Source organism: Taudactylus pleione, unplaced genomic scaffold (genome assembly GCF_031769625.1).
Source record: "Taudactylus pleione unplaced genomic scaffold, aTauple2 ptg000149l, whole genome shotgun sequence".
Taxonomy (NCBI): Eukaryota; Metazoa; Chordata; class Amphibia; order Anura; family Myobatrachidae; genus Taudactylus; species Taudactylus pleione.
Window position 1 is genome coordinate 2414245 of NW_028284551.1, and position 14239 is coordinate 2428483.

The 14239-nt window shown below is 41.0% G+C and overlaps 1 protein-coding gene across 2 annotated transcripts in view; it reads left to right on the forward strand.

The window, feature by feature from the left end:
* The window catches only part of SNX29 (sorting nexin 29), a 682594-nt gene that overhangs the window by 120578 nt on the left and 547777 nt on the right, over positions 1-14239 (forward strand). For both annotated transcript variants that reach the window (XM_088474249.1, XM_088474250.1), the window contains exon 14: positions 7603-7682. In XM_088474249.1, the coding sequence (XP_088330375.1) occupies positions 7603-7682 (80 nt within the window). The remainder of the gene's footprint in view (positions 1-7602; positions 7683-14239) is intronic.

Here is a 14239-nt window from a genome sequence, read left to right on the forward strand (position 1 = left end):
GTGGGGATACTTAGGTTTAGGGCACCCAGGGAGGACTTGGGGATAGGCATCCCCCGGGGAGGCTTAGGGTTAGGCTTGGGGAAGGGGGAGGTTAGGGCTAGGCACCCCCGCAGGAGGGTTAGGTTTAGGGTACAGGTTAGGCCGGTATTTCAATCCCATTCCATTGGGACCTGGCCTTCTGGACATCCATACAGGAATACGGATATACAGCCATCCTATTTCCATTGTACTCTAGAAGACCATGCAGAAGGGCTAAACAGAGGATAGCATCCCTGTCTTTAAATGCAAATTATTTGCTATGAAAGTACAAGGAGGGAGAACCCTAGTAGCAATACAACATGCCCTATCCACCTGCAAATTGGACAGTGAAGCCATCATGGACAAAGGAGTCGACCTGACTCTTTTCCAGAAACTCCTCCGGAGGGGAACCTTCTACCTTCTTGGACAGATCAACAAAATGGATATTTTGTTAATAGATATTGTCCCTCAATATCTAAGATTTTGGAACGGCAGGCCTCCATCTGAGATTCCAAAACAGAAAGCATCCGGCAATAGAAGCAGAAGCATCCAACAGCATGGCCAGGAGACCCCATGACCGCAGTAACATCTCAACCTGCCAGCATTCTCAATACTGCTAATTTCACTATATATAATGTGTGTGTATGTATATATATATATATATATATATATATATATATATATATATATATATTAGGGATGTGCAGGCTCGGATAGGTTCGAGTTTGCATGTGGTGTTTGGATTTTTCCCTCCAAAAAAACGAAACTTAGAAAGAGGCAAAACGTCATCTTGCATGGACGAACATCATCATTCCTGGACTTTTGTCCAGGAATGATGATGTTCGTCCGTGCAAGATGACGTTTTGCCTCTTTCTGAGTTCCGTTTTTTTGGAGGGAAAATCCGAACTCCACGTGCAAACTCGAACCTATCCGAGCCTATATATATATATTTATACACTGCAAGTAATCCGGCACTCATCCAAACCATTGTTATTGTGTACCCAGGTGCCCTCAGGTGTAAGGAGGCATAGGAGAAAAAATACTGTGGCACTCCGGGTTTTAGAAGTATTAACTTAGTTTATATTTCAAATCCTGTAAATAAAGACCAATGTTTTGGGGTCACTAGGCCCCTTTGTCAAGGTGTACAACAATGTATAAACCGTAGGGCTTACCTTAAATAGGTGAGAGATCCCGCGAAAGTCATGAAGGAGGAAGGTACCTGGAAAGAGATCTGACACGCAGAGCTGACCTAACGGCGCCGACGGTCAACCGGAGTCCATGGTAACCAGGGAAGCCTAGCGGCGTTGCAAGTGATCACTGCAAGGCAAAGCATAGGCAGAATAGTACCCGAAATGAATAATAATTCCGTGACCTCACCAAGAACTAGCTAGAGAGAAACAAAACATGTGAATAGAAGACCCAAACATCCCTAAGTAAAAGTGATGATTAAACATTCATGTAGCATATGACGTAAAAGTGTAAAGCAAAACGCTAAACAAATCACATCTGTAAATTGACAATAAGAAACTAATTCATATGGGAAACCTGCAAAGGAAAATTAACACAAAAGTAGTGTCGGCCTATCTTGAAACAGTAGATAAACCAAGACGGGTCATAGAGGAGACTATGGCCCTCATTCAGAGCCGTACGCTCTGAGCAGAGCACACGCTCTGAATGAGGGCCGCCCTCCATAATTATGGAGCGTCCTCCTGGACGCTCGTATAGCTGTGGGTCACCACCCACAGCCTATACGAACGTGCAGTTTGATGGCCGCGATGGCCGTGACCATCGCGACCATCGCCACTGCGAGCCGGAGCCTGCGGTTGAGGTTTTCAACCGCAAGGCCCGGAGTGATTTTGGCTCTATCAGAGCCAAAATCACTCCCACTGACATCACTAGTGATGTCAGTGGGCCGGCTTCTGACGGTAGGCGTTCCCTTGGGAACGCCCCCGTCAGGGAGGCACGCCCCCGGCACTCCCACCAAAGGGGGCGTGCTGTCAATCAACATCGACAGCACGCCCCCTTTGATCAGACACAACGAGCGAAGGAAAGTCCTTCGCTCGTCGCGTCTGGCGCATGCGCACGACGGAGCTCCCGCCGTCGTGCGCATGCTCAGTGCAGACCATCGACCCACTTGCGAGCGGACAGCCGCTCGCGAGTGGGTCTGAATCAGGGCCTATATGTACTGAAAGGCTATGGTTACATAGTGAATGCCAGGGAGTCAATGATCCTAATGTATAACGCTAGATCACGGAAATAACAATAATAAGGGGTCTAATTGAACATGCTCCAGACGATTTATTCATTAAGACCATCCGGATTGATGGCTTTTAGCCTGTAGGTCCATCTTGCCTCTAGTTGTAACAAACTGTTGCCCCTGTCACCTCCTCTAAGGGATTTAGAAATGTGATCGATGGCAATATGTTTGAGGGTGGATAATTCCTGTTCTTTCTCCGCAAAGTGACTGGCCACTGGTTGTTCCGAGGTCTTGCCGGACAGTGCGGCTCTAATGGCTGACCGATGGAGTGCCATCCTTTCCCTCATTGTATGCGTGGTCTTCCCCACATAATAGAGTCCGCAAGGACAAATGATTATATATTTAATATTTGAGGAAGTGCAAGACAAAACATATCTTATTTGGAATATCTGGTCTGAATGGGGGTGTTTAAAGGATGTGCCTGTTTGCATGTTGCCGCAGGTGGTGCAGCAAAGGCATTTATAGCAGCCTGGTGCTTTGGTTAAAAAGTTAGGAATAGAGGCTGAAGGACCCGTGAAGTTGGTAATGCCCGTGTGCACTACGATGTCTTTGGTGTTCCTGCCTCTGGTGAAGCATGTCATAGGGTGTTTATTTCTAAAGCACTTGTGATCTTGATCAGTGGAAACAATTGGCCATAAGGCTCTGGTGGCTCTAGATAATACCGGACTGGACGTGTTGAACTTGCTGACCCACGGAATCAGTTGGTCCTGGGTTTTAGTAAATGGGACCTGGGAATGTCCAACACCTCCTGTTTTTGTTTCATCAAAGGTTGAGATCGTAACCTCTGACAATGAATTTTTGAACTACTTTATTCAATTCTGTGTTCAGTTTAGAGTGATCACTTGTAATGCGAGCCACTCAAATCATCTGTGACTTTGGAAATCCAGATTTCAACGAACAAGGGTGGTGGCTGCTTGCGCAGAGTAAGGTTTTTTTGTCAGTAGGTTTCGCATACACTCCCCTAAAATCCCAGTCCACCAGGACTGGGATTTACTTTGCACCCGAGGCACCAGGACTGGGATTTACTTTGCACCCGAGGCACCAGGACTGGGATTTACTTTGCACTCCAGCCACCAGGACTGGTATTTACTTTGCATCTGATCCACCAGGACTGGGATTTATTTTGCACCCCAGCCACCGGGACTGGGATTTACTTTGCATCCGAGTTGCGATTTGCTTTGCACCCTAGCCACTAGGACTGGGATTTACTTTGCACCCAAGCCACCAGGACTGGATTTACTTTGCATCCCAGGAACCAGTACTGGTATTTGCTTACCTCACCAGCCACTAGGACTAGGGTTTACTTTCCACACAAGCCACTAGGACTAGGATTTACTGTTTTAACAAGCCTTCTGGATTGGCATTGATTTTTTTTTTTCAGTAACCGCAAGGACTGAGATCTACTTTCTACCTAACCAACATGAGAGGGGTCATTGTTTTATAGTAGGCAGTAGAAATAAATTTTTACATTGGGGTACTGCACATAAAAATATTGCCTAGAAACATATATGTAGTCATATTGTAAAGGATTGGGTACAATATCCCGGCGGTCACCATCCTGATGATCACAATACCGGCAGTGGAATCCCAAAGGTCAAATTCCCAATGGATTTTAGCTAGTATTCTAACCTTAACTGACCCATACCTACAGCATAACCTGGGGACGAGCTGTCGCAAAGTATCTGGCGTTGCAGGGAAACATCACAGACCCTATACCAGCCATGACAAAATTCCATTTAGGAAGAAGGAATAAGTGAGGGATAAGGAGAAGAAGGGGAAACTATAATGACTTAAAAGAAACCTTTATGTACATGTTGCTGCACGGCTAATTGTGATTAAGGTACGCTTTGCTATATTCTATACACGGGTGTGATTGTACCTTCCCCATAGTGTGATCAGAGGACTGTAGTTAATGATACCTTAATGTGAGGATAACTCTGTGATTCAGAGTAAGTATGGTACGATAATTCTTGCTTTTTCAAGGTGACGGGGATAGCTATTCATCTTTATCAGAGTCTTTTGAAGACATTAGTTTAGACATACTACACTATTGGGTTCCTCCCAATTTTCTTGTAGCCCTTTCTGAGGAACTGAATGAAAGGAAATCATTTTTTTCTTGGAATTACCAATTGGAATAGACATCAGACTACATTAAGAATAGATTGTGAAACTGCAGGAATCAAGAACAGTTGTAACTACTTTTGGACTGGTTTGTTTACTGATTATACATTGGGAATCCTATTAGTTTTTATGGTGTGATATGTGGTAGAGCGCAATAAGAGGATATCTCCCTTTTTTTCTAACCATCCCCTTTGGCAGCCTAACTCTAACTGACACCGATCTGCATCATAACCGTCACCTACCGCTGTCTGTGTCTAACCCTAATACCATCAGGATTCATCTGTATTTTGACAGTCAGGATTCTGTTGCCAGTATTGTGACCGTTGGGATGGTCACTGCCGGAATCCTGACTACATCTTGTAGTGTGTGCGCAGAGTGAGTTGCTAAGAAATGATAGCCATACATGCATTTTTTCCCCGCATTTTGTAAGTCTCTTTGCATTTCTGTTGATTTAATTGTCAGTTTGCTTTGTCCTTGGCTTCTGATTTTCTGCTGGTTGACTGTTATATTTTTCTTGACTTGGCTTCTACATTTGTTCAGGTTATTATGCTGATTTTGACCTGTCCTGACTGACTATTTTATTTAATCTACCAGAGCTCTGGCTGTCCACATGTCCCCTATTCACCTGGAGTGGTTCTGTAATTAGCTTGCCATCTTCCACTTCCTTAAATTGTACAGTCAGGTCCTGGTGGCTGCAGAATAGCCCAAGGTATTTTCTGAGGAGGAGCAGGGGTTACTATAAGTGTAATGTACCTGAGATATGCTTAGCATTACTGTGGTCACGCGGTCACTATGGAGCTTAAGGCCTTATACGGCCTCAGTGCATTGAGGGCAGAATGTCATTCTTTTGTGAGATATTGCTGCTCTGTGGCTCAATACATTTTATATATCCATGAATGTACATATGTACAGTATATATGTTTTTAGTTACTGCTATTATTCATCTGAATTATTGTGGCTGTCTGTACTTCTTTTTTGACATAAATAATTTTGACTGTCTTAAATATATTAATATAGTTTAGTAGTACTAATAAGGTGTGATCTAATTGCTTAACTGAAAGGCGAATACAAAATTAGGTTTTAGGATGAATTCCATAGGTGTGACTTTAATGCAGAATAAATCTTATTTAGGACTGGCTTTTCAACCTGTTTGGTTCTTCCCCCAACACCTACCATGGCCACTGCTGTATTGATAAAAGCCGCAGTATATACAGTATATCTAATAAGGTACGCTATCAACAGAAGCTAGTAAGATTGTTGACAATCCACTAATCAGAAAAACGTATTAAATATGAATACTAGCAAACATCTATGCTTGGGGATTTTACTACAATGCCTGGTAAACCTTGCTGCTAATATTACCTAGAGAAGGTCCTTATTCACCAAGAGATTTGGGAGCCTAAAAAAGTGGCCTATATTATATTAATTTATTATTATTGTGCACATAGATGTTTGATTTTATGATTAACAGTTTTTTTTATACATGAACAAATAAATGTTATATAGTAAATTTTTATAAACAACCGTCCTGCTTATATATTATTATACATTTATATTTCCTAATTTACAGCTAGCGCTGGTATTCCTATTTAATAAATTGATAAAAGCCAGCCTGAGGAAGAGCTACAACCACAGGCTATGGTAGACATTGGGTGTTATACTGGTAACCTATGGAACTCAACTTAAAACTACAGTTTTGAGTGGAATTATCTTTTGACTTGACAAATATAACCTTTCTGGGATCTAAGTTTGATACATCATAAGACAGATTTGCATTAATACTCAACCTTGACATACACAACACACATGATATGTCCAGCTCTTTTAATGTATATACAGGTTGAGTCTCCCATATCCAAATATTCTGAAATACGCAAGTTTTTGAGCGCGACTGAAATAGTGACACCTTTGCTTTCTGATGGTTCCATGTACACAAGCTGTTTAATGCACAAAAAAATTTACTTTATTGTATTTAATTTTGTGTATGTAAACAAACTTTTTGTGTGATGAACAAAATAATAAAAAAATATTGAATAAAATTACCTTTAGGCTGTGTATAAGATGTATATACAGGTTGAGTCTCCCATATCCAAATATTCAGAAATACGGACTATTTTTAGCATGACTGAGATAGTGAAAACTTTGATTTTTGATGGTTCAATGCACACAAACTTTGCTTAAGGCACACAATTATTAAAAATAAAGTATAAAATGACCTATAGGCTGTGTGTATAAGGTGTTTATGACACATAAATGAATTTCATGTTTGTACACAAACTTTGAGCCACAAAATTATTGAAAATATTGTATAAAATTACCTTCAGGCTGTGTGTATAAGGTGTATATAAATCATAAATACATTCTGTGTTTAGATTTGGGCCCTATTTCTAAGACATTTTAATATGGTTTGCAAATATTCGAAAAAACGGAATATTCCGATATCCAAAATACCCCTGATCCCAAGCATTTTGGATATGGGAGACTCAACCTGTATAACATAAATGCATTCTGTGTTTTAGATTTCGGTCCTATCCCCAAAATGCCTCATTATGGTATGCATATATTCCAAAATACGGAAAATTCCGTTATCCAAAATACTTCTTGTCCCAAGTATTTTGAATATGGGAGACTCAACCTGTACTGCAATTCTGAATCACAAACACTATTTTTAACATTAAATGTCCTGTCATCTAGCATTTGTGGAGGCAGCCATAATTCGAATGGTCATGACAATGCAGCCTATCAATTCAATAGCAGCAGAATCCTTGCTGAAGCCTTTAGTAATTAATAGGCTCCATTGCTTTAAATATTGGTACAGTTAATAAAGTGCCTACCTCTCTGTGTGTACAGAATGGCTTTAAAAAGTGGAATCTTCCCTTAAACATTTCAGAAATGTTAGTGGAACATACTTGTCTAATCTCCCTGAATGTCTGGCAGACTCACATATTTTGAGGACTTCTCCTGGGCCCCAAAAGAGTCTTCCTGAGAAGACGCCATCACTACATGATGGTGGCATTACACAGCGGGGGGTGAAGCCATGATGATGCTCATTACAACATCACCCTCCCCTTACTTGCTGCTTGGATCTACCCACTGGGGAGGTCCATAAAGTGTCAAGTATAGATATTATGAAGAAAACATTGTTTCGAAAGCATTAAATAATTTTGTACACTTGGGTGACCCATCTTTCTATTTTGTTTGGATAGGGAAAATGAAGTGCTCAAAGTTCAGCTGAAGAAATATGTTGGTGCAGTGCAGATGCTGAAGAGGGAGGGGCACAATGACAGTAAGTACAATTGTACTTTAATGTACATTTATAAATAGAATATACCATATTTTATTTTGCAGACACTGAAGCGTTTACATGTTTAAAAAGTATTTGTAAAAAAAAAAAAAAAAAGCAGGAGTCTCCTCTTCTCTGTGCTTCTGCTTTCCTGCTCCCCCTGTACCTTCTTACAGTGACCTCTGCCCTGTGTTCCTGCTCCCCCTGTACCTTCTTACAGTGACCTCTGCCCTGTGTTCCTGCTCCCCCTGTACCTTCTTACAGTGACCTCTGCCCTGTGTTCCTGCTCCCCCTGTACCTTCTTACAGTGACCTCTGCCCTGTGTACCTGCTCCCCCTGTACCTTCTTACAGTGACCTCTGCCCTGTGTTCCTGCTCCCCCTGTACCTTCTTACAGTGACCTCTGCCCTGTGTTCCTGCTCCCCCTGTACCTTCTTACAGTGACCTCTGCCCTGTGTTCCTGCTCCCCCTGTACCTTCTTACAGTGACCTCTGCCCTGTGTTCCTGCTCCCCCTGTACCTTCTTACAGTGACCTCTGCCCTGTGTTCCTTCTCCCCCTGTACCTTCTTACAGTGACCTCTGCCCTGTGTTCCTGCTCCCCCTGTACCTTCTTACAGTGACCTCTGCCCTGTGTTCCTGCTCCCCCTGTACCTTCTTACAGTGACCTCTGCCCTGTGTTCCTGCTCCCCCTGTACCTTCTTACAGTGACCTCTGCCCTGTGTTCCTGCTCCCCCTGTACCTTCTTACAGTGACCTCTGCCCTGTGTTCCTGCTCCCCCTGTACCTTCTTACAGTGACCTCTGCCCTGTGTTCCTGCTCCCCCTGTACCTTCTTACAGTGACCTCTGCCCTGTGTTCCTGCTCCCCCTGTACCTTCTTACAGTGACCTCTGCCCTGTGTTCCTGCTCCCCCTGTACCCGCTAACAATAACCTCTGCCTTGTTCTCCTGCATTCCTTCTCCGTGTGTTCAAGCTCACAGTGGCATTTATGGAGCTGCATGTTTAGGGGTATGGCGTTTACGATGGGTGTGGCGCTTCTAGTAATGTGTTATTTTTTTTTTTGCTCTATATTTTGGTGGCTTTTCTTGAGTCATTTAAGCTAGAAAATATGGTACTTGTCAAAATATTCTACAAACTTTTCTTAGTACTTTAGGAAAAAGCATAAACAATTTTGTCACTTTACTGTACTGGTAACTTATTGATATAATTTCTGTGAATGTATACGTTGTACATTCCTATGCTCAAAACACACCATATACTTGTCTCAAATTCTAACAAAGTAGATTCTATAGTCAAATTTCATAACTGAGACAGCTCGGAATGAGTGCTCTTTATATAATCTGCTTAGTCAGAAATCTTAATATACTGAAGGTTTCTATATTATAACTCTGTGATTTATATTGTTTATCTTCCATTTGTGATATTAAATGATCACAGAATTAAAAAAAAGTGTTCTAAGAATTCTGTTATTATGGTTTTATCCTTTAATTCCAGGAAAGTTCCCCTTTAAAAAGGAAACTGTGATAAACAATTAGTTTTTTTGTTTACTTTCCTTCATTTTATAACAGTGAGCTCTGTTGCGGCAGACAATTTTGCAATGTTTTCACCTACTGTAGGTTTTTTTGGATTACCATGATTAGATTTGTTGACGTGGTAGACGGCAAATTGGTCAGATGAAGGCAAATTATGCTTTTGAAATGTTAATGCTTTATTAGCAACTTTATAAGACTCATTTCATAGGAAACTAGTATGACTAAGTGCTATGTATTAAGGTGTACCTGATTTCTCTTTTCTTCTTACTGGGTTTGTTCATGTATCTGAATGTCATATGTTGGGTGGCTGGGATGCTGCTGTGAGTAGTGTTGCCAAAATGCAAAGCTCCTATGTTGCCATTTATCATGCCTGCTGACATTGGAATCTTTCTGTTGTATAAGAAAGTATTTGGTTGCTAGTAATGGTTTAAAACCATGAACTACTCAATGCATTTAGTTTTGTGTGAAATATTTGGTGCCTTGTATAAAGTGACATCTTTATAGACCCCTGAACTTGCACATTGTTCTGCTGGCCTTTTTCTGCCTAAAGGGGCCCATGCATCAGCAATCACGAAAAAAATATTCACTGATTTTGTGATTTCCCCCCCAATTTAAAGATTACCCAATCCACATCCACCAATCGGTGCCCATACATTACAGATATTTTTTCAGTGATTTGCAGGAAAGACAGATCTGATAATCTTGAAAGGTTCATCAATTTAATGGCCCGCAATCCACCAATTCCTTGACCCGATCGGATCCGCCGGTCAGAAGTGCTGTCGGGGAATCTGTGAAAATCAACATGTCAGAAAAACTCAGTTTGCTGATCACGATCATAGTTTGATTGTGTTTGGCAAATTAATGAAATCCAAAATATTGGATTTCACTGAAGCCCCAGTCCCAACATATGTGGATCGAGGTATTGCGGAAATCTGTCGCTAGTGTATTGCGGGCCTTTACTGGTAACGGTCTGCAAATCGGCTGATTGTTACCAAACACTAGCAATCTACAGCCCCAATTGGTCTGTGAAATCCAACATGTACCAATTTCAATCACTTTTTGGTCGGAATCTGTGATCTGTAAACCCCATACATGGAAGATTTGTTTCTTTTTCACAATCATCTGCAAAATGCAGAGTTGCCCCAATTGATTGCTGGTGTATGGTTGCCTTTGGTTGTTATTATTGCAGTTTGCAGAGTATTTTAATAACTGACTTATGTGTCAGGGTTATTCTCACCGAAGAAGAAAATTCATAGTTTTTGCTTAACATAAACTGTCTCTATGTTCAGTAGTTGTATTGTTTGTTTTTTATTGAGAGAGGGGGTAGTAATCCCATATTTATTAAGATATATTGATATATATTCTTGAAGAGAACATTTGGTGAATAGTGAACACAAGTTCCACACAGTCGTTAAAGTGCCACTGGTTCCGATACCACGTTTCAGCACTTAATGAAGGTGAGACTCTGTATGTGAAGACTAAGGTCAGCTCTGTCAGAATGGTAACATATAGTTAAAGGATTGTACATTGTAAATAAATTGTGTTCCCTAGCTGCTGCTCAATTAATTACATTGTGGTGCTGTGTTAGTCTTATCTTGAAAAATGGTAATAGCAAGATAGTGGTCTTAATTATTAATGGCTACAAGTTCAGGAGCTTATTTTTTCTCTAGGTAATTGGAAACTGTTATAAATAAGACCTTGTACAACTAAAGTCAGCAATTTGGCTTTAATTTTTCATTTTCACCGTGTTACTCATTGTACTGTAGCCCAGCCATTCAATTTAGAGCTTGAAAACATTATTTGTTAAAGTATCAAAAAAGACAGTGTACTTCATCCACCTTCTAAAAGTAATTTAAACAGATTACCCAGACTGTCTGAACTTTTCATTTTGTGTCATTTGTATATAAAAAATAAGCAAAACAAAATAAGAACATTACTATAAGCATCCTTATTTTATTTTACAGTATCAGCGGCTTAAAATGACCTTTTCAGCCTATCATTTTTTCAGTTTAAATGTGAAATATGTAAAACACAAGTCATATTAGAGCCTGGCGAGATGAACACCTCACCTTTTCAGAGGGGAATTAAGGAGAATTCCAGAATTAGAACATCTTTGTGCATGTCAATTATTGTACTGTGGTTGCCTTTAGAATATAATAGAAATGTTGCAGTAGATAATGATGAATGTTGTTAATGTGTTCTCTAAGCCAGGGTTTCTCAACTCTTTTTGACATGTACAATGAGCGAAGCTAAATGTTTACCATGCAACCTTTAAAGTGTCTTTATTTATAATGTAACCCCTTATCCACACTTGCGTACTCTATTCCCGAAATTCTCCACTACTCTTGGGAGAATGGACTAGCCTCCTGTGTCCTGACCACTTATCCAATGAAGGGTCCAAGCCCCCCGCTGCACGATGCCACACATTGGCAGCATTACACAATGGGGGAACAAATGGGGCTGGAGTGAAGTGATTTGCAGCACCAAGCTTCCTGCACCTTCCACTTCTCCCATGTTATAAGTAGGCAAGTATGTTCATATCTGAGTAAAGGTATAGCATCCATTCCTTTTACATTCAAATGTAAAAATATCTACCCTGATTTTGTTTTTATATGTTTTATTATATACTAACATCCTTAATGTGCTCTGGAGCCTTGAATCTGACTGAAGTACCCCAGATTACAGCAGTGTGACATTCCATCTCTGGGCCCCATTTCAAATTTTTAGGGGCCCAAATGGTGCTCCAGTGCCTATGTGCTGGCCTTGGCATAGCAAGGGCATCCACAGTGGTGTCAGACTCCACTAACTGTTGTGCCCCATAGCCGTTACATGAATTACTCTGGTGGTACAGGTTGAGTCTCCCATATCCAAATATTCCGAAATACGGAATATTTTTAGCATGACTGAGAAAGTAAAACATTTGCTTTCTGATGGTTAAATGTACACAAACTTTGTTTAAAGCACAAATTATTAAAATATATAGTATATAATAACCTTCAGGCTGTGTGTATAAGGTATGTATGAAACATAAATGAATTTCATGTATGTACACAAACTTTTTTTGATGCACAAAATTATAAAAAATATAGTATAAAATGACCTGCAGGCTGTATGTTAAGGTGTATATAGAACATAAATGCATTCAGTGTTTAGATTTGGGTCCCATTCCCAAGATATTTCATTATAGTATGCAAATATTCCAAAATACAGAATATTCCTTATCCAAAATACCCCTGGTCCCAAGCATTTTGGATATGGGAGACTCAACCTGTAGTTCTATAAGTGCCAGGCTCTAAAGCAGCCATTCAGCCAGGTCACCAAGCAGATACTGTATTAGTAGAATATTGCCACATCGCAAGCAGCAACAACAATACTTTTGTATAGTAATGTTTATTGTGATTTCACTATTGTTGCAGTCGTGCCAAACTGCCCTTCTCGGCGTGCAGTGTCCCAAGCAACGTGGCTTTTGCATTTTTTTTGCCCGGAATTTCGTCTTAGTCACAATTGGATGCGATAAACACCAAACTTCACTGATTAATTTGTATATCTGTGTTCTACTGAGTCTGTATACGATGTGCTACATTGCAGCGGCTGCAGCTTTCTTCCGCGTTAAGTTCCATTGTGCTTTTTATACAGACTGAGTCGCTAACAGATATACAAGTGTTGCATATCAAATTAATTAATGCAATCTCTCATTTGTCGCATCCAATTACAACGAAGATGCATTTTGGGGGGAAAAAAGTAGTGAAAAAGATGCTTGGCCGAATCGCAAGGGACTCGCGCCAGGTGTCTTGCGCCGCATGGTGTACTGAGGTATGTAAGCACACATCTGTAGGTGACAGGTGCACAAGAAAGTGTGCAGGAGACCTAGTTTTACAGTTTAATCAGAGTTTAAATGACGTCACCATGTAGCAGAACTCAGAATTATCTGCGTTTCTATGACTACTAATATTATTATTTTTTTATTTATAAATCTCCAATATATTACTCTGCACTGTACATTGAATGGATCGTCAGACAAACAAATAACTGACAAATACAGGAAACAGGTGGTAAAGATGGTGTGACTATAAAGCAATCTCATGAAATATAAATGCAACTATTAGACAATCCTCAAAACAGTTCAATTCAGCAAAAAGAAAAAAAAATCTACCAAGACATAGCTACTTCAGTTCAAACCATCAGTATGTGTTAGAATGCAAAATTAACCAAGTTCATATAACAATAGAACATCACTATGTGACTTGAAAAATAGTCCAGGTGCAAGTTTCCATAGATGGGGACTAATTACTGTGAATGCAAGTACAGGTAGAGACTGTGGCCCTCATTCAGAGGCGCTCACAATAAGCGAGCGCTCGTTCTGAATGAGGGCGGCAGCTTCATTTTTGAAGTGCAGCCTCCTGGCCGTTGGGTAAGCTGTGGGTTACCACCCACAGCTTAACAACCGACCAGGTTGATGGTCGCGATGGTGAACACCATCGCGACCATCGGGGCTTGCGACGAGCCCCTAAGGTTGGGTCTCGGCAGTCGCAAGCCCCAGGGTGCTTCCTGCTCTGCCTACAAAACGGGGCGATCTGTCGATCAACATCGACAGCCGCCCCTTTTGTAGAGAGCTCCGGAGCGAGAGAGTTTCTCTCTCGCTCCGGGGCTTGCACAAGCGCTGTGCGGCCGCTGCACGTGCGCAGGGCTAACTATCGACCCCGGTTGTGAGCACATCGGTGCTTGCGACCGGGTCTGAATGAGACCCTGTGTGTACTCCTGTATACTGTAGGTTAAAATAACAATGACTAGGAACCAGTCATTCAAATGTAGGTAGAATCTGTACCCATTGATCAGTGGCTATGGCTTCTGGAGATAACACACCAGAAGCAAATTTAAAAGCTGTAATGTTATGCCAACATGTGCAAAAAATGATATATCTACCTATCTAGGACATAGGATAATCCCGTGTTTCTTCCTATCCGTCTAAAGAATTACTAAGGCGGGTACACACTATATGATGGAACAATATATTGCGCTAGCCGTACACACT